The sequence below is a fragment of the Kryptolebias marmoratus genome, linkage group LG19 (assembly GCF_001649575.2).
Source record: "Kryptolebias marmoratus isolate JLee-2015 linkage group LG19, ASM164957v2, whole genome shotgun sequence".
NCBI classification, from domain to species: domain Eukaryota; kingdom Metazoa; phylum Chordata; class Actinopteri; order Cyprinodontiformes; family Rivulidae; genus Kryptolebias; species Kryptolebias marmoratus.
In genome coordinates this window covers 14270661-14291418 of record NC_051448.1, presented here as the reverse complement: position 1 = coordinate 14291418, position 20758 = coordinate 14270661, and the positions used below count along the sequence as shown (strand labels likewise).

The following is a 20758-nucleotide window of genomic DNA, read 5'->3' as shown; positions in this document are numbered from 1 at the left end:
AGGAGGAGGAGGAGGAGGAGGAGGAGGAGGAGGAGGAGGGCCGACAACCAGATGGGAGCCAGTGGATCCCCGCCGTGCAAAAGTTGCCGGAACAACCTGATCAATCTCACCTCTTCACAGGCGCCGCTAACCGAGCAGCGTTTCAATCTGCTCTGAGTTCCCTTTTGCTTTTCTACATGTCATCTGCATTATCAGAACGTCTCCTGCCTCCAATTAACAACAATCCCTCAACAGTCAACACCCCCTAATCAGCAGAGAATCTGGATGTTTTGTTCCCCCACCCCCCCTGAGCCTCACACACATCCTGTCAGCAGCTTGACCCTGGGCATCCTCGTCTAGGAGACTGTATGTGTGCATTAGGGGCGGGGGAAAAATGTTTGGGAAAGTTTTCAGCTCATATCACAATAATTAATCATCCAGTTAAGGCTCCTTCTCGCTCTGTTACCTGACCTGTCCCTGATAGCGCTGGAGAGTTTCTTCCCACCAATAAGCAGACACACACGCCCTCATTTCGCACTTGATCGTGCATGCTAGGGGCCCCGCTCTTTGGCCTCTGGGTGTCCATAACATCGCCCGGCCATTTTCATTGTGTTATAATCACAGCATCCTGTTTGTGACCCAGTGACATCAGTTCCCGTTTCCTCCCTGATTAAAAAATGCAGAACACGCCGGTACGGGCCAGAGGATTTTCTCACGCATCGCTTTCTTTTTTATGCCGCCACTCAATTTTATTCATTTTCCCCCCCTTTTTCTTAGCGTTGACGACTTGTATTGGTGGGAAAATGACCTCCGATCAAGACGGGGTGCAGACACACATCCCAATCGGCACGACTGACTTAAAGGAAAGGTGTGAGTTTCTGTCAGTGCCGAGGCAGATTTTTGGTTTTGCATTTCCCATTTGGGATGCAACGTCTAAGCTCCTCTATTTCTGCTTTTCTTTTCAAAAAAACTAAACTAAACAAAAAAAAACTGTTGCTCATACACAATCAGGAGTCCAAAACCGCTCCTTGGATCATTATCAGAGCCTCAAATCCTGCTGCTTTAATTAAATTCCTAATTTAGCTTCCGGTTGTGTGCCAAGTTTGCAATCAACTGGAGGGGGAGTGCGAAAACAAAATCAAACCACAAAGTACGACAGCAACACCAGAGTCGTAGCAAAAGTTTCAAAGAGGAAAAGAGTAAACAAAATGAACCAAAAGCTGTGTTTTAGCTTGAAATACATTTCAGAAAGCTCACGAAACATAGCGGTAAAGAAAACCCGTAAAATGTCAGGAAATGCAAAATAGTTGCTGTCTTTTCTGTTTTGTTGTAGCTTTTCTTTTTCTCCCCCACTTCCAACTACACTTCAACTCAGAGACAAGTGGGGGGTTTTTTCAAAAGTTTGTGTTTTAGTTTGGTGATCATTTTTGTGTGAAACTTTCTCTATTTTTTTTTTTTTTTTTGCTGTTTCTGTCTTGCAAAGCTACACCCAGTAAGCTAAAGATTTGATCAATTTCTAAATTTGTTTGTTGTTTTTGTTTTTGTACAGTTTTGATCATGTTCACTTCAGGAGATGGACGAAACGCCGCTAATTCTCCTGCAGGATCCTTGTCCCGTCCTGAGCTCTCAGTTGTCTTTTTAATTAACACTAGGTGTCAGTAAGGACTCCCTGCACAGGAAGTAAATGATCAGCAGAAACCCCCAGCCGAATCAAACATAAACAACATTTGTATTATCCTCAGATAATCCATAGATCTAAAGGTGACACAAGGAATAACTCAGAAAAGCACACTGGAATATTTACACCTTATTTTGCTTAAATAAACAAATTATTGCCCACCAACAAAAAGGCGAAAGATACAGTTTTTGTATTTGGGTATTTGTGTTTCTGTCTGTGGCAAAAATATCCAATGAAGTAATCATTGGAAATATATCTACAACTGATTAACTTTTGGAGTCAACCCCATTCAAGAAGGCCGCCGCAGCCAGCTCGCCTTTGTAAACACGAAAACGGCTACAGTTCTGTCGTTTTTACAGATTTTGCGCTGAAGTCTGGCGTGGTTGTGGTGGAGAGCCATCCACCGCACAAAGTCTAAGTGCACCCACTGATCGAGATCTTTGCCTAAAACCCTAGCATTAGTCGTTAAAGTCAACCCCGTTTGTCTGTTAGCAAAATATCTCATAAACAACTGTATGGTTTTTAATGAAACTTTCAGAAAGTGATCCCTAGATGCACATCTGGAGCTGATCAACTTTCGGAGCAGATCGAATGCAAGATGGCCGTCACAGCCGGTCAACATCAGCAAACACAAAAAGGGCTCCAACTCGGTCAGTTTTACAGATATTGAGCTAAAATTTGATGTGGTAGTAGCTGAGAGTCATTCCCAACATTCTGTGTGGTGAGTGTAACAACTTGTGACACTGCGTAAGATCAGCTTCATCGAAAACACGAAGAGCAGTGGGCGATATGCATTCCTTCAAGCCATGTCTCCTGGTAACTTGGCCCCAGTCATCCTCAGACAGCCACAGCCTTCACTGCTCCTGGATTTCTGCCTGGCTCTTTAACCGGGACCCAAAACCCATTCCCATTTGGTTATCGCAGATCAGTCTGACTGGAGACTAATGGGTATTTCACAGACAAAACACAAACGCCGAGGGTGTCAGTGAAGTCCTTTTGGCATTCTGTGGTGAAAGAAGCCCTGAGAGAGGAAGCCTGTGCCGCTCAGACGTGGGAATTGTTTGTTGCCTTAGATTTACGAGGAGCTGATACACTTGCCGGGCCTCTTATCAAGACAGATAATACCATCTATTAATAGATAATCTCTCTACTGAGCACAGATGAGCTGACGCTTTTGCTGCAGAGCAAACAAGAATGGAAGATAGTCGAAGTCAGATGTTGGTGGAGAATGGCGTGTGTGAGGGAGCGTGTTTGTGTGTATGTTTACTAGGCTTAAATATTTTTTTTCCAGCCTGAGTTTCCTGTTTATAACAGTCCGACCCACTGGACAGTCACATTAGGTCGTGGGGTGTGTCGCGGTGACCCGCTGCAAAGTTAAAATGTTCGCAAATGTTTGTCTTAAACCTTCATTTAATAGGAAATACAACCCTTGAGCTTCAAAACCCCTTTTTACAAGTGGTCAAATGAGACAAGTCAAAACAGTGCTAGTTACAAACCCACCAGCATCATGTCGTAACATTTAGACCCAAATGAGCCTTTAAAATTTCAAGGTCTAGAGAGCTGGCATGAAGTAGAGTTGGTCTTCCTCTTCCTGTTCGATGTGTGACTGGAATAGTTCTTTAATGCCTCAGTTTCATATAAAAAAAAATCCATACAGGGTACTGATTAAGTCACATAGTCTTGGATTTCTCTGCTCCTGGGTCATATAATACTGTCAGTCATGTGACAGTTTGTGATTTCATTGACTTTGATCCAAATTGAAACTGTTTTCTTTGCAATGTATATATATATATATAATAGATTCATTTCAGATCTTTATTTTAGATATAAGGCCAATTTATAACAGGTCAAGCTAAAATCAAGGCCCATTAGGTACATTAAATTACAGATCATTAACATTCTAATTCAGTCAAAAGCAAAGATTTGTAATATGTCAGATATGTGTACAGGTATTATAATATGTCTATTGTCAAAAGTTACACGATGTTCACTCCTCCTCTTGACCTGTAACATTCTGTTCTAAATCAAGGATGATGAAATGCCTTGGGATGTTGCCGGGCTGCTTCCAGGGCCTGAAATGCTGTGGTATATTGCATCAGCCGGGCCGTGTTAGAGGACTGACAACCCAATCGACCAATCAAAAAAAACAGTCCTGTGACGCGACGAATCATGTTCAAAAGTAGACTTACGTCACAAATCTGAATTGGACCAATTGCACAACGACTTCAGCCCTTAATCCCGCCTCATTCGGCGCACCAACATCTGTTTGGTTAAACTGGAATTGAGGGCAAGCCAGCTTCGACGTGATTGGTCAGAACCCCTAGCATTGTCCCGCCTGCCTGCTTCGGACTCTATAAATTCTTGAGCGGCTGGTGGCCATGTTATCGAGGAAACGCGTAGAAGAAGAAGAAGAAAGCGCGACGTGTTTTGAACGGTAACATCTCAGAAACCTCGATCTTTTAATTTATCAATACTACATCAACACTATCACCGGCCGGCAAAGCAGCTGGCCCAAACGGTTTTTGTCCTTTTTTTCACCGTCGTCGACTCGCAGGCCGAAACGGCTGCCATGATGGATTTTTAAGGCATAATGCGGCACCTCTAATGCAATGGCAATGCATAGGCAAATCCCCCTGCGAAATTCCATCTTCGCAACTGCTAAGCAGTTGGGCTCGAGTACCGTCCGCGGTATACCAGCGAGCCAACCGGTACCGCTCCTCCTGGACCGGTGGAAGCTATCGAGCTAATCATCTCGGCTAGCAAGAACGACCGAGAGAGATTCGTTCCGTCGATTTCATCTGAACGTCAAACACCACCGATTTTCTTTTCTTTTGAAAAAAAAAATGAAGCCTCAAGACATCATCTCCGGGAAGAGCAGCCTGTGGATCTTCGGGTACGGGTCGCTGGTGTGGAAGCCGGACTTCAAGTACAAGAGGAGCGAGGTCGGTTACATTAAAGGCTACAAGAGGCGTTTCTGGCACGGAGACAACTTCCACCGTGGAAGTGATGAGTTGGTAAGAATTACATTTTAAAGGAAGTTTAATTTTTTAATATTGAACTGCTTGGTTTAGGCTACAGTAGCCGGTTTTCCATGACGTGACCCATTTCTGTTTCTCTCTCTCTCTAGCCTGGAAGGGTGGTGACGCTGATTGAAGACGATGATGTAAGTGGAAACTCTGCTCCCTATTGGCTAACCGATACAAGCACTACAGTGGAACTTCCTGCAACATTTTCTTCTATGATTAACTTCTTTCTCTCTCTGCTCTCAGGCAAGCACTTGGGGCGTGGCGTTCGAGGTGTCTGGCTCCCAGGTGGAGGAGTCCCTGAAGTACCTGAACGTCCGGGAGACGGTCTGCGGCGGCTACATCACCAAGATGGTGGATTTCTTTCCCGACGGGGAGGGCCGGTCGCCGGTTCCGGCGCTGGTGTACATCGCGACCCCGGACAACGCCCTCTACCTGGGACCGGCTAGTCCAGAGGAGATCGGCTCCCAGATCGCCGTGTGCCGTGGGAACACGGGCCACAACCTGGAGTACCTGCTCCGGCTGGCGGAGTTCATGAGGAGCCGCTGCCCGCACGTGGAAGACCACCACCTGTTCTCCATCGAGGAGGTGGCGCTGAACGTGGTGTCCTATCTGTTGGTGGCTCAGTAGCCCGTACCCCTCGTTTCCACGGCGTCGCAAACCGTCAAAGAGGCTTTACCTGCCATGCCTGTCTTTTGGTTTTCTGTTCTGTGGGTTCACACGCCTATCCAGTGTCTAGTCATCTAAAAGGGAAGCATTAAATCCGTTACATTCCCACAAAATGTGCAATCATTAACTGTAAACTTGGTGCGGTTTGGTTTGTATTTGCTCTGCTGCTGTCCAGTTTATAATCTAACGGTACTACGTGTATGTATTGTAACTAATGCACCGGATGGCTGTGATTTTTGAAGGGAAAAGAAAAAAAAAAAAAAACACTAAGCACTCCATCCAGTTTAAAGCCGAAATACAAATAAAAAGCTGAAACAAACACTAGTCTTTGTGCCTTGATTATGAAGAAAGTGGAATGTTTTATGCCGATTAAAATACTACCAGTATGGCAGTATTTGAGTAAAACTTAATTTTCACAATATTATTGTTTGTGCTTCATATTGGGATACATCACTACCTGTACAGAGCATTCTTTAAAGACAAACAGAAAAGCTAGAACTGTTTTTTCATGTTCCAGCTGCAGACTGAGTGTTGTATAATGCATCTATACACAAAGAAAAGCAGACCCTAGGAGTACACACATCCTCTGCTGGACACTCCCAAACACTGACCGGGGTTAGTTTGACCCTTGGATGTGATTCAAGTAAAAAGTCTCGAGGTGAACAGCTTTTACATGACCGGGGATAAACCCAGACTTGGAAGTCCTGTGTTTACAAGCTCCGTTGGTCGTACCGGACACCACCAGGAAGCTGCTGACGTGCTCCTAGATTAAATCCCCGAGGCTCCACGCTCGCCCACCTGGCACTCATCACCTTCGGAGCTCACTAAATTACAAAAGCAAAAGCAAAACTTTATTCCCTTTAGCTCTTGTTATAAATACTCCTTTCATGGTGTGTTTTAGGTGCCAGATTTTTGCTCCAAACGCACGAGAAAAGCAAACTTATCTCGACAAACAGTCGTGTTTTTCCACTTTGTCAACAGAAAGGGGTTCCAATAAAAACCAACCGCGGTCAGGTCTGTAAATCACCCGGACTGACGGGGGGGGGGTGTTGCTTCTGGAAAGACTACAGTTGAGTTTCTCTCAGATGTCGTTCTCGATCGGTGAAATCAAATTAGGACTAAATGTGATCCGCGGATCCGTGAGGACACGTTTCCAGCTGTTTTCTCGGTTTTTCTCGTTTTGACAAACCTTGTGCAACACTTCGCAATCAGGGGGCTAATGTGCATGACCGGGAAATGCACGAAAAGGGGATTTTCGGAGGGGATAAAAAGGATAAAACTACTTTTGCAACTATTTTCTTTTATAAATATACAGTGTATACTAATATATATGCTGTAGATAGACTGATGGTTTTTATGCCAGGGTTTTAGACTAAAATCATCTAATTGTTGTAGTCATTTTGGTCAAAGCTTGAAATTAACGTGCAATCTCTCGACATCTCGTGTTGTGGATGACTCTCAGCTACTACCACAAGAGATTTTAGCTCAATATCTGTGAAATCCACTGAGTTGTTGCCATTTTTGCGTTTGCTTACGCAGGGGTTACCTGTGACCTTGACCTTTGACCCCATGAACCTTGAAATCAACAGGCCTCACATTTGACCCGTGAGGTGTCCAGCTGTGTAGTTTCATTTTCCTCCGTTACATGGCTGCAGAGTTAGAGCACAGGATCATCTGTGACCTTGACCTTTGACCTTGTCACCTTGAAATCAACAGTGATCACCCTTGACCCACGAGCTCTCCAGCTGCGGAGTTTAACATTCCTGTTATACAGCTGCAGAGTTAGAGCACAGGCTAATCTGTGAGCTTGACCTTTGACCTTAAACCCTGACCATCTCACCACCAAACTTTAATCCGTTGTTCCTCGTAGCGTGTTTGACGTTTCCTGAAAATCCACTCATAAACTTTTGAGTAATTTTGTCCACAGACAAACAGACAGACGGTACTGCAAACCCTCCTCGGCAGAGGTAAAAAATAAATAAATAAATAAAAACTACACAGGATTTTAGAAAACATATTTCACTTTATGGAAAGGATTCAAACGAATGCATTTATTTCTGCTTTAAAACCAAAGAAGCTGTTTAACACCAGAGCTGTCTTGCATTTTTTTTTTTTTTTAGTTAAATTTACTTCGACGTGTTCTTTGAAGAGTGATGTAATAACAAAAGTTTCAAAAAAAAAAAAAAAACAGCAAAAATGCTCCAAAATAAGCACCTTTATATTCACGGAACTCTTCTTAGTAAAATGACAAATTCTGGGTTTTTTGTTGTTGTTTGTTTTTCAAATATACACAACATATAAAAATAAACAAGCAAACGAGGAAAGAAGCCACACGTGTTGCTCTCGTTGTCCTACGCACCACCGTAGAACTTTCCATCGTTTATCACGCTACGAACAAACGGACTGAGAACAGGTGTAGTGCTCGACTCGGGGCGCTTTTGTTCTTTTTTTCCTCCTAAGACATTAACGAGAACCGCGGGCTTCTCGTCATGAGGAGAACACTTGCTGAAATTTAAAAAAAAACAAAAAAAAAACCCAAAATGAATTAACAATTTACAGTTTTACAGGTGACTACGGTCACACTCGGCGTCGTAAATTGTCCATTTTTAAACGCAACTCAAATAACTTATATCGGACAACCAAACGATCTGAGTCAGCTCATCGTTTTAAAGTTAGCAGCACCCCCCCCCCACCGCTCCATTTCATTTAGGTTTTTTTTTTTTCTTCTTTTCCATACTGGACAGAAAATATATTTGACTTTCTTCTCCGTTCGGGATCAAAATTCAGGAAAACGAACTGATCTCCTTCAAACCGCCCATCATATTGGTTTTGTGTACGTAAATCTGTTACAAAAATAGGCGCTTTAGTAGAAAAGCTGTGGATTTATTGTTCGGTTCTTAGACGCTGTGAGCAGGGAAAGGGTCCACATGGTTCGGGCTGAGCGCTATGTACGGGACAAATAAATACCCTGGTGTTGGGTATTTATGGGACTCACTCGGAAAAACACCAAAACAAAAAAATCCCCATGGAAGACGTGGCTCGGTGCGTCTGACGGGAGCTGCGTTGGCTTCGTCTTGGAAGAGCCCTTTAAAGGTGCGCGTGTCGCCTCCAGTCTGGTCCAAAGAGAGTCCTGTCACTGACAAAAAAAAAAAAAAGGGGGTTCGTCCTCTCAGAGAGCACTTGGATGTACACGAACGGAAACGCTCAAGGCTGATTTAGTCCCACATGAACGGGAATAAAAGTAGAACAACGAATGAGGTGGCAGGTAGAGACTGGTTCTGGGAAAGCTGCTGCCGAGCCGACAAGCGGAGCGTCATCTTCTTCAGCCGCTGTAAAAATACTGCACGCTTGTTTTGTTAGCTGAGGCAGAGGGCATCTGTGGGATTCACAGTGAAAGCAGGTCAGTTATCAGTGTGTGTGTGTGTGTGTGTGTGAAGGCAGGCGGGGCGCGGGATGTCACCGAGCCCCGGGTCCGGCGGGGCCCTTCCCCTTCCTGACCGCGCCGTGGCCGCCGTGGTGGTGGTGGTGGTGGTGGTGGCCGTGGGTCAGCTGCGTGTGCGGGCTCGAGGCGGCCGGGCCCCCTTTGGTGGCGTGAGGGGAGGAGCTCCGGCTGGGGTTGAAGGCAGCGGGGCCGGTCCCCGCCCGGGCCAGGGAGGGCTGCAGGGGGCCGGAGGCCGAGAGGCCGGCTGAGGGGAGGGGCAGAAGAAGACACGGTCAGTTACAAACAAACAAATCAATCAATCCGCTGCTGCATTCTGAACTGAACAAAGAATACTATAAGAATATTGATTGACAACCCAGGTTCTTCATCATTTCTTTTAGACCATCAGGGAACAATTGAGCATTTAAAGACTTGAGCTTCAGTGCTTCTCAACGCTTCCTCCGACCCTCACCAGCGACCATCGGCGATTTATAAACAGACTGTCTTTGCAGCCATTTCATTGAACTGCTTTGTGAAAGAGCCCGTTGGTTAGATTAGAGGCAAAGTGGCTGTCGAAACCAAAAACACAAGGGTGGCATTTTTAAGATTCAATTTCCCAACTCTGGAAACCCTTTCACCCAAAAAATACCCTTTAGGGGCTCCTAAAACACTGTTTCTGGGTGGAAGCAAGGCTGAAAGAATAATAATTCAAAATCTTTCCCATGTGGACGGAGCGAGGCTGACAAAGACCCAAAGGACCTTCAGGTGGGAGGGGAGCGAGACTAATCTACACATGAATTCAGCTTTTTGAAAGTTTTCTGGATGAGAAGCAAAGCATCTTCAGAAACAACCAAAAAAAAAAAAAAAAAGTCAAGTCGCTTTGTTTTGAAACTTTTAGGACACTGGTAACACTGGTTTGAGAGAGCAGCTGTGTCATGGGTTTTCTTCGCTCGAGAGGCTGAGAAAGAGTCTCGGATTCTGATGTTTGCCCAGATCAGCAGAAAAAGCAGCACACGGGCAGAAACCAAACGCCCACACGGAGCTGAGGCGATGAGAGAAAAACCGTCCCTGTGAGCCCTGCTGACAAAACCTAAAGATGGCGAACGGCCAAAGATAACATCGTTTTACAGGCATAACAAACACATTTTCTGCACAGACGGAGAGCTATTAGCTGAAAACATGGCACAAAGTAGACGAGGAGCTAAAAACATGACTTGCAGATACACACTGTAAATACTGTTCAGGGGCTGTAGAAATGCCTGATACGGTTTCTTTTACGCCGTTTTTTTGGGACACACACTGTGCTCAAAATATGCCATCAGCTAAAAGCTCTTTTAGAACCACACAGGTAAATAATACTGTTTTATGACTAATATCAACATTTATAATGAACCAATAACTGCCTAACGCTGTCACGTGTAAACAACACACTGAATCCTTTCGACTGCACGGCCGGGGGGGAGGATGCTCCCGGCGTTTACCAACCTTTGGACACGCTGTAGCCGTAGGCGGCATAAGCTGCTGCCGAAGCCGCCGCCGCTCCGGCCATGGCGCCGGCCATAGCCGCTGCACTGCCCGCTGTGGACTTCCGCCCGCGCCCTTTCCCTCCAGCCTTAGCCCCGCCTCCGGAGCCTTTGGGCCGTCCGCGGCTCCGACCAGACCGGCCTCTGCCGGGGCTGGTCGTGTCCGAGGCTGAAACGCCTAAAGGCGAAAAAGAAATCGAAGAGGAAACTCAAAGAATGATAGCCCTTCGGAGCTTTTAGGCGTACACGTTCTTCCTTTTACGCTTTAAAAGGCAAAGCAGAAAAGTTGTGAACACGTTATACTCACGGGTCTTGGCCTTGCCTCGCTTTGTCAAACACGATGTGGTGAAATGACCACATTAGGAACCATTTTTACCGTTAATCGTGGCTCATAATTATCATAAATACAGGCTCAAGTGAAAACTTGAACACTGTTCTCATTTTCCCCCTCGTTTCCCTCTCTTATTGCCCACATCGCTCTAAAAAAAAGTTGGTATTTTCTTTAAAACGTTTTGGTTTCGCTCCATTTGCTGTGGTCCCATCACTAACGCCAAGGCTCCTGTCGTACCTTGTTCCCCTGCTTAAAATCCTTCTCCCTGCACTTTCTTCGCCTCCTTGTCCAAGTTCACGACGTGAGTCCTAATCACTCACCTGACCCGTTCCGACCTTTCGTTAAATGATCACCTGCTCTCTGAAGACACAACCTTTCTTCCGCGGCTCGCTGGCTATCAGGAGAGCATCGATAATCTGATTAATCTTCAGACAAATTGGATTTCAGCGAGGCAGCGCATGTTTAGAGAAAAGATGACCGTTTGGCAGATTACAGAGTCCGGAGAGTACTGACGCTACAGCCAAGGTTAGGTAAAATCTAAAAAAATCTGAGTCAGATTTTAAAGATCAGCACTGATTCTTCTCAGATTATCTTTCAATAGGAGGAACCAGTAAAGAACATTTTCATCATGGGTCAAAGTTCACATCTAAAGTACACGTTATTTTACTACACTTTACGCATTTGTGAAACGGAGCGCTTCGTACGCAGTTTCAACCAAAAAGAACAAAATAACTCAGAGAAGCTTGATCGGGATAACTCCTAATTCAAAAATCTCAATTCATCGCAGTTTCATATAAATCTGTAAAGGTTTTCGAATTTTGTTCCAGCCTATACATCGCCCGGTGCCTTAAAAGGTGGGCAATCATGTAACTATGTGTCTGTGAGTGTGTGTTTGTCTGTCTGTTAGCAAAAAATCTCACGAAACACACAGGAAATTTGAATGAAACGTACAGGAAGTATTCACCACATGCACGTCTACAAGTGATTAACACCGGATTCAACCTGATCCAAGATGGCCGCCACAACTAATCAGCCTTAGCCAACGTATAAATGGCTACAACCCGGTTAATTTCCCTGATACTGAGCTGAAATTTGGCGTGGTAGTAGTTGGGAGTTATTCCCAACAGACTGAGCAGAATCTTGGTTTTAAGCTTTGGCCACGCAAGGCAGAGGAACGCTAGTTTCATTCTTTTTTTTTGTGTGTTTTTATATAATATTAACCAGATTTTTATCTTTTTTTCTTAAAGTCAAAAGTTAGAGATGATTACTTTATTGGTACGTAAAAAAAATCTATTTGAGCTCATTTTTTCAGAACAGGAATGCCTATATATCACATTTCTGACAAACAGTTGTTCCATAAAAGCCGTCTGTTCTCCTTACCGTTCATGTTGTCGGAGGCCGATCCCGAGATGGACGCGGGGGAGTTGGTGGCACGGGACGGAGGCGCAGAAGAAACCGGGTCGTCCACGATGACCAGCATGTCGCTGCTGCTCTCGTCGGCGTCGGCATCCGGGGGCAACGAGCCGGGCTGGAGCTCGCTGCTCAGGGAGATCTGACCGAACACGGGAGGACACACAGACATGGACAGAGGCTGGGGGTCAGCGCCACGGGGGAGGGGGCGGGGGACCGGGAGCCAGGTCGGTATGGTAAAGGGGACGGCGGTGTAAGGAGGTAAAGTCGGCAGAGGAAGCGAAGGACGAGAGGGAATGTTTGGATCGAACGGGGTGTCGGAAGTAAGAGGTGATAAAAAGTTGGAATGAAGCAAATATACGGAGGAGGAAAAAGAGTAATAAAAGAACAAAATGAACTTAAAAGAACAAGAAGCAAAGCAGGAGAAGAAGACGAGACTCCAACTGAGCCAGCCTGGAACATAAATCTCATCCATCTCTCCTCTTCTTGGTGATCCTCACTTTAATGAACACCTTTTCTCTCTCTCACACACACACACACACACTCAGTAAACCGCCTCACCTCACTGAACGGACTGGGCATGGCCGAGTCCATCTCGATGCTGATAAACGAGTCGTCCCCATCCGCGGACAGGTTGGAGTTGTCGGCCGACGGGGCGTGGGGGATGACCAGGTTCGCCTCCTTCTTCCGTTTGCTCTCGAACTCCTCGTTCTTCTTCTGCAGGTTTGACACACAGAGCAGAGCAGCGGGAGGTCAGGGCACAAGGGACAAGAATCCATACTTCAGCGCCTCCCCCCCCCCCAAATAATGCCACTTTAGGGGATCTTTTCTCTTCTCTTCTGTGTTACAATCTGACGCTGGTGCTTCCCTCTCCCTGTCTGGTGACAACTCGGGGGGTACCTTCTCGGCGTATTTCTCCCTCTTCCTCTTGCGCTCCTTCACCTTGCTGCTCTCCTCCTGCTGCCTCTTCTCCTCCTGTCTCTGACGCACTGCGGGAAAAGACACCATGCTAGTGTTTTTGTTTGTTTGTTTGTTTGTTTTTATGATTAGTAAAACTAAATTAGGAGAACTCACATTTCTTCTCGAGCTCATCATCGTCCAAAAGCAGGCTGACCACCTCTTTAGGTTTGAGGGTGTCAGGTTTAAAGTTGCCTCCGGAGATGACCACCCTTTGGATCTGGTTACACGGGAACATCAAAGCTTTAATTCACTCTCTAATTAAAGTGTGTTCACAGCACACACTAAGGTAACTGCTGAATTAAACGTGGCGTTCTTGTGCGTTTTCTCAGACCTCGCTCTTCTCCTTGGCGCGCTGCAGGATCCGCTCCTCGATCGTTCCCTGGCAGATCAGGCGATAGACGGTGACCTGTTTGGTCTGACCCAGCCTGTGGGCCCTGTCCATGGCCTGCTGGTCCACCGTGGGGTTCCAGTCGCTGTCGTAAAATATAACCTGAAGGCGAGGGGAACGGAACGTTCATCCTTCGCAGTTTAAAGGTCAGAGGTCACGAGCAACTTGCGAATCCTAAAGCTTTATGGAGCTTCTCGTACAAATTAATGCCACGGCCGCCAAAGAGTGAAGCAAGACACTCATTTCTATGGAGTGTACAGGAAAGGTTATTATCAACAAATATCTTACCTGCTGTAGATGGCTCATTGAACAACATCAGTTTAGAGAAATAGGAGTTTGATTCTGAGCAAAAATGATGAGCTACCGGCGAATCCGATGGTTTGCTAATTGGTCGCTGCCTTCTTCAAACAACTGTGATCATTTCATTTCTTTTTCATTTAATGAGTTGAATGGGTTTATTATTATTATTATTATTATTAATTAGTTTAATGATGTCATGATGCTGCCAGTCCTTCTGAATTTCCTTCTGGGATCCATAAAAGTACGTATCTATGTACATAAATCGATTATTCACAAAGATTTCATAGTGGGTCATGCCAACATGACTACGTTTTTCATGACTTTATTTTTCTTGCCTCCCAGCAAGGTCTTCCCGACCTGGGGCCTTTCTGGGTGGAGTGACACGTTCTCCCTGTGCTCACGTTGGTTTCCTCCCACAGACCAAAAACATGTATGTTAGGTTTATTGGTAGCTCTAAATTGTCCCTAGGTAAGAGGGAGAGCGTGAATGGCTGTTTGTCTCGTTCGTCTCTATGTGTCCCTGTGATGGACCATGGTGTCCCCTGCTTCTCGCACAGTGACGGCTGTAGATAAACACCAGCTCCCCGCGACCCAGAAAGGAGAAGCGGGTCAAGAAGATGGATGGATGGATGGATGGATGGATGGATGGATGGATGGCCCCGCTCAGAGTAGCCGTTAGCTCGTCAAGCCAATCAAAATTAAGCTCCATTTCTCTAAATAGAGGTTGTTCTGAGAGCTATCTACAACAAGTAAGATATTAATTGTTGATATACTTTCCACAAACTACAATTAAAAAGAACTGAACTATCGCTTAAGACATTGTCTGCTTGTTATGTAGACATTTTATATATATATATTTTCTCTTTTTTTATATCTCTGTAGAAAATCCAACCACAAGTAGCAGAAAACGTGTGTTGCATTTAGTATCAATATGCTTTTAGAAACCGTTGACACAGTTTGACCGCTGACATGCGCTCGGCGTGTTTTCACGAGTGCGTCTTCGACTCACAGTGTCGGCGGCCGTCAGGTTAATGCCAAGTCCACCGGCTCGGGTACTGAGCAGAAACACAAAGATGTCCGTGCTGTGGAGGGTAGTGGGAGAAGAGAGACAGATGCATTCAGTCAACTAAAGCTGCACAGTGACATAAAGAAGCAACAGATTCAAACAAGCTCAGCATCAGCAATACCATCAGCAATGCTTATTTTTTTTCCTCCAAATAAATCCTGTTTGTATTCTTTCCTTTTGGTTGCCTAACCTCATCCCTTTCCAGTAACTCTATGCACTCCGGTTTGAGAACCACTGTCTTCCACAAAAACCATGCAGTAAGACTGAGAGCTATGTGCTAATCTAATCCAGAGCATGTGGACTCCAACGAGTACACAAACACTGACACATGCCGATGTTTATGATACTTGGACATTTGATTAACCTGTTTACTGATTGTTATAATATACAGTAAGACAGACTTGCATGGAGTTCTTAGAGAAAAAAGGGGGATGTTTGGTTTCATTCGCGCACACACACACACAGAATCTTGATGGTCTTTTTAACTTTACCCACCGGGTCTGGAAGTCAGCCACCATGTCCCTGCGCTCCGAGATCTTGGAGGATCCATCGAGGCGAATGTAGGTGTGTTTACGGTAGACCATGTACTCCTGGACAGATGGGAGGAAGGGGGAAAAAAAAAGGAAAAGAAGTGATTCTGGAAATTGTCTGCAGACTCTGATTTTTTTCTGTTGTTTACAGAAGTTTAATCGAGCCCTGCCTCGGAGGGTCTGTCTCTACGGACGCATGCACTTAGGAGAAGTTTGTCAGGCCAAAAACGTCACGTGTAATCTGAGAGAAATGACCGAGGATCTGCCGAACACACAAAGAACTGCATTTGCTTTGATTTTCAAACAGCTTCGTGGATAAAATGCATCCCCAGGACAGTAATTTGAGTTCACGGGTTTGCACCAGTGACCCCACTTGGATCCCCTCTAGTGCTGACTTTAAAATCCACTGATGCTTGGGATCCAGACTTGTGGAAATTCAAGTCACGGACTCTTTCTGCTCAGCTCTGAACTGAATTTAAGCTAAGTTCTCAAATTTTTTTGGTTCTCTGCGCGCAAACATTTCTCTGAGGATTACAGACACCCAGCTGTATTACTTGTTCGGCTCCAAGACTTAAGAAATCTTAATCTTTAACGCAAGAAACTTCCCTGTGATAACAACCTTTTTGGTCCAAAAAACATGAAAATCCCACAATTCTTACTTGCATGTGTTGGGAGTTAAAAGATTCTTAATCCAAACCCCGGAGAGACCCAGAGGATTGCAAACACTGATACGCTGATACTCTATTCCCCCCAAACGCCTGCTGGGCTGCTCTGCGTGTTAGCGCGCGGGGGGGGGGGGCGTTAGGTTTGATGTCTGAAGAGCACTGATGAGGTGACACGCTGATCCCTCTTTAAGTGCTGCCCTGAACTCGTGACCTCCTATAAAAACATGCCCCCTGCCCAAAACTGACGAACCAATCCCGGTCGGCGAAACCCGTCACAGCTCGACTCGTACATCCGTCGCAGATCATATCAATGATTTGACACCGTGTTTTCCGTGACCCCATTTGAACCCACACACTTCCCCCCACCCCTTCGGGTGCCACCGGGGCCTGCCCTCTTCTGTCTGTCTGTCTGTTTGGCTCGGTTCCCAACCACCCCATCTGCTCCGAATGAACACTGCATTAGGGACCATTAGCCCAATGGCCTCCAAAATGTTTCTGATGTCTTTCCTGCGCGAATTTGCTAAAAAGAAGAAGAAGAAAAGACGCTATGAAATGGCTGGGACTGGTCTCGACCCTGCTCGGACCAGCCGTTCGCTCCAGAACGACTTCATTGAAGTCGTAACTCGTATCTGAGAATGACGTCACATTCAGCTCAAATCTGTTGCAAGTCAAAAAACATGAAGTATTTGCTAATTATTGTGCTTATTGCAGTGACTATTACCGCTGTTTATGGGCGAGACAGCCATATTGGTTTCTGAGATTGGGGTTGCTCAGAAATCTTTGACTTTCTGAGGAGGAATTCGGACTTCAGGGGGCGCTCCAGTTGGCTTTTTTTTCCTCCAACTTGGAGTTCAGGAATAAATAAACTCCATTTCGCCAAAGTGAGGTAATTCAAAAAACATGTGTGCAACAGGTAAGATAGCAATTGTTCATAATCTGTCTGCAGAACTCCATGTCGACAGATCTCAACTGTCCTTGAAATGAAAATCTCAAGGATAGTTGTGGATAGTTAAGACCTCAACTGTCCTTAAATAATGATACTCAGTTCGGTCCAGGATTATATTGTAACATATATGTTGACTTTGTGACCAACTAAGCAGCTCACAGCATTTAAAACTGCTGTTTGGAGGCATCTTCTTTTTGGCTTTGACCTCAATGAAACAAAACACTAATTACGTTTATTTGTCTCCATCTTCCAATCCAATTTACAATCTTATTCCTTCCTCTAACCTCCGAAGCCCCTCGCCACTCCCATCTCTCCTATCCCTCCACCTTCCCTCTTCCTTCCGCATTTCCACCCTTCCCTCCCATCTGGCTGCCTCCCCCTGCAGATGAGACCCCTCTAATTAGTCCTGACCTGATAATTAGCCACCTAATGGGCTCACTAACGAGGGACAGGCGGCCTTATTAGAGGCACTGGAGCTCAATCCCCGGCCCGTAGATGAGGGCCGGTGAGACAGCTTAGTTGGTGCAGAAGACCCAAACGCAAACACATAAACAGAGATGATTCTTAGTGCCACTGCCAGGTAACATGAGAGGGGTCTAAACGTGAGCGTTTGTACCTCAAGCAGGTCGATCATGCGAGTCATCTGGGAGTAGATTAGGACCCTGTGTCCCTGGGCCTTTAGCCGGTTCAACAAGATGTCCAAGGTGTGGAGCTTGCCGCTTTCCGTGATCAGGCTTTCTTTATCTAAATCAACGACAACAAAAAAACAAATAAAACACGTTAAACCAAAAGTACCCGAATATAAAAATACCTGGAAATGTACACAGTGGTGGTGAATTCTTCCAAATACGTAACTTTAAATACAAAAAAACCCCTAAAGCTCAACAAGTTGCACTTTTTTATTCGGATACTTTGTTAGTTGACAACACTATAATAATACATTATTAGGTATTAAATGCATTCAAAATGCAGAAAACAGACATAAGTTGGCAACCCGTTTCCAAAACAAGTCCTGTAAAAGTTTCCGACAAGACTTGTATTTTTCCATCTGTAGAGACCATTTTTATCCTTTTGCCAGACTGAGTTTCCTTCCTGCTGAATCTGCTCCTGCTCTGCGGTTTATTTAGAAAAAGGACATTTATATTGACGGCGCTGGCGAGAGCAGAAAGCACGCAGGGAGAACGAACAAACGCGAGACGCAAAAAGTCACTCGCAGCCGATCTGACACTAAGGGCACAAAGGATGAACAAAAATCAGCGACGTTCATTTTTTCTGTCACAGCTGGCGTCACAACAGGTGCCGACTCCTGCCCTTCAAACGGTACACCAACGTGATCCGACCCTGTTGCTGAAGTGGTTCTAATCACGTCCAGCGGATGGGGAATTGACTTCATCTGGGACAACGGTAGGATGAGAAAAGGTCGGCGCTCCCAGTGACCCCGGTGACGGGCACGCTTTGGTGTTTGACCAAGGGGTCGCGGCTCTGAGAGGGGAGATCCTTAAGACCAGGGGTCAGGTGACACAGTCGGGTCAGGTTTACAACCGGATCCTCCCCCCCACGGGAGAGGCAGGCTGGTTGCCGATCTTGCCTTGGAGTTGGACACGGGCACTTTCGGAGCAGAGAAAACCTGGACTCGCGAATGTTTCCTATTTGTGCTTCCTTGTTTTGTTGATGAGAATGTGACCAATGGCGTCAAAATCGTTTGTCATTAAATCAAAAGGTCTGAGGCCGTGGTATACCAGTGTTCTGCCACATATCAGTAAAAACAAATATAACAGCATTGTTCTGGACGGTCTAACAAGTCCTGTTAAACCAATTTCTTGCTGACTTTTAAGCAGCAGCTTTCTATGCTAATCCGTACTCAGGCTGAACTTTGACCTGTGACTATAATACCCTAAAAAAAAAAAGGTCAGGGCCTGTAGAGATGTTAAAGAGGAACTAATGAATGAGATGAATGGGCAAAATGCTCTGGGGAGGAACTGAAAAATCCTCACTGACAGCTCAGTGTGGAGGAGTGCCGTTAGCCTGGTAAATGTTTTAAGTCCTCATTAGAAACGGGATTCAGCCTTAAAGTCAAGTATGTGTCTTTAGGGTCACTTGCTCCCTCAGACAGCCAATTTGTGGACTCTTTGGCTCGGCACCAAAAGAAAAGCGCAGGTCAATGAAACTTTTAGCTTCCTAAAAAGCCCATACGGCGAGCCAGCAAACACAATACCTGGAACTAACTAAACCGAAAGGAAGTCGGCCACTTTTAATTTCTCCAGTAATACCTTTTGTGACCGGCCGAAATGTTTGCAGCGTTCCAAGTTTACTGTGGGAAAAGTTTATATTGTTGTCGCTCCTGCTTAGTTTCTGCAAATTATTTTAAAAAAAAAAAGAGTCTGAAGCGAGGAGGATAAAAGCCTTATGGGAAGAGACGGTGGAGCAAATCTGAAGCAGTGCAATATTTAGTTTGTGGTTTGCTTGGCGATTCTTCCAGAGGCTCGTTTGGCGCGTGCCAGCAGGTCGGCGCCCCGGGCGGCTTCAGGTTTCGCTGAAAATGGCTCCGCAGTCGGAGAAAGCGAGACGCGATGCTGATTGAACACTGCGAGACGAGAAGGAGGAAAGAAAAAGGTTCAGACAGAGTGAAATGTAAGGAGGGGGGTCTGTGGTGGCTCCGGCTACAGCCAGGTCGTGATGGGCCGGTGGTGACGATGGTGATGTTGTGGTTTAGCTGAGACGGGGGCCTCCTCACCACAGGTGCCAGTCTAACCATGGCCGCCGCTCAGTCAAGGGAACCCACTAACCCTGAGGGCCACACCGACAAGCACCCGGAGACGAGCCAACAACCGGCTCAGCCTCTGCCACTCATCTGGTTCAGATTATATCTAAGCCTCCAGAGTCCAGACATATTCAACTTACTTTAAAAGGACTTAAACTGTGAATTTGACAACCCTGTGTTTTGCAATTAGAAACTATTAGTTTTTGAACATGTAGATTTAGTCAGTCAGGCTAATCTTCTTGTTTATGACAGGATTATGGATTCGTAATTCAGGCGTAACCGTCGGATGGATCGGATCGGATCGGATCGGATCGGATCGTCACGTATTGGCATCATCTGACCGCGAGCGTCTCCGATACTCAGCGCCGCTCGAGTTGCAAGGAAATTATCAGCAGAGGGGAAATACTAAATAATCAGGAGGAAACAGATTGGAGCAGAGTGTGTTGAGAAAAAAAAAAAAAAAGGAACACCCCTGCAACCATCCAGACTTCCCAAAGACCAGAAATGTGGCGTGGGGGGTGGGGGGAGGTGGCTGAGTTCGAAAACATTCAGAGCTGCATACATTCTAAATATGGCTGCTTTAACCCCAGAAAGGGACGCCACGAAAACGAATGACTGAAACGTGGGAGGGATTTGGTGGCTTGCGTCATTCCGATGCATTATAAAGTTACGTGTGGCTGCAGAGAGATGCGTGACCGCCGGTCGACAATGTGTGAACAAACACATACAAAGACACAAGCCCCCAAACAACCCATTACCATCTACGTTAAGCCCACGCTCTGAGTGCATCTAATACCTTTAAGATTCAGTAGAAGGAGTGGCTAACGGTTAAAGAAAAAGACCTCTAAGACAAGATTGTTAGTTACCGTCTGTCCTTAAGAGGACAGAAGACAACCGAGAACCGCTGAATGACACAAATGAGCCCTGTTAGGACCACACCCCAAAACACAAGCAGTGTCACACCACCCTGCCGTTGCTATGGATACACATATCAAGCTACACCACCTGCCCTGTCCCGCTTTCAGAACACCCCCCACCCCAACCCAGTCTAACAGTGGTGTTCATGCAGCCATCACCCCCCCCCCCCCCACCCCCCCCCCACCCCCTCC

At 45.8% G+C, this 20758-nt stretch overlaps 2 protein-coding genes across 4 annotated transcripts in view; one reads left to right on the top strand and one right to left on the bottom strand.

Moving 5' to 3' along the window:
- The first annotated feature begins 4028 nt into the window (after positions 1–4028).
- chac1 (ChaC, cation transport regulator homolog 1 (E. coli)) lies at positions 4029–5645 on the top strand. The gene is made up of 3 exons (XM_017409030.3): positions 4029–4671; positions 4785–4820; positions 4927–5645. The coding sequence occupies exons 1-3, from the start codon at positions 4501–4503 to the stop codon at positions 5308–5310; spliced, it is 591 nt and encodes a 196-aa protein (XP_017264519.1). The 5' UTR covers positions 4029–4500; the 3' UTR covers positions 5311–5645.
- Positions 5646–7621: 1976 nt separating this feature from the next.
- Positions 7622–20758, bottom strand: part of ino80 (INO80 complex ATPase subunit) — a 34203-nt gene continuing 21066 nt past the window's right edge. For all 3 annotated transcript variants that reach the window (XM_017409256.3, XM_037981624.1, XM_037981623.1), the window contains 10 exons: positions 17505–17632; positions 15243–15337; positions 14691–14763; positions 13326–13484; positions 13109–13211; positions 12935–13023; positions 12596–12751; positions 12005–12176; positions 10256–10471; positions 7622–9035 (listed from right to left, as the gene is read on the bottom strand). In XM_017409256.3, coding sequence (XP_017264745.1) covers positions 8806–9035; positions 10256–10471; positions 12005–12176; positions 12596–12751; positions 12935–13023; positions 13109–13211; positions 13326–13484; positions 14691–14763; positions 15243–15337; positions 17505–17632 — 1421 coding nt within the window. In that variant the 3' untranslated portion in view covers positions 7622–8805. The remainder of the gene's footprint in view (positions 9036–10255; positions 10472–12004; positions 12177–12595; positions 12752–12934; positions 13024–13108; positions 13212–13325; positions 13485–14690; positions 14764–15242; positions 15338–17504; positions 17633–20758) is intronic.

Bases quoted from the DNA above. Each gene is read 5' to 3' on its own strand.
- chac1 (XM_017409030.3), top strand. From the start codon at position 4,501: ATGAAGCCTCAAGACATCATCTCCGGGAAGAGCAGCCTGTGGATCTTC. The intron at 4,672-4,784 runs GTAAGAATTACA...CTCTCTCTCTAG, and splicing joins ACCGTGGAAGTGATGAGTTG to CCTGGAAGGGTGGTGACGCT. The intron at 4,821-4,926 runs GTAAGTGGAAAC...CTCTGCTCTCAG, and splicing joins CGCTGATTGAAGACGATGAT to GCAAGCACTTGGGGCGTGGC.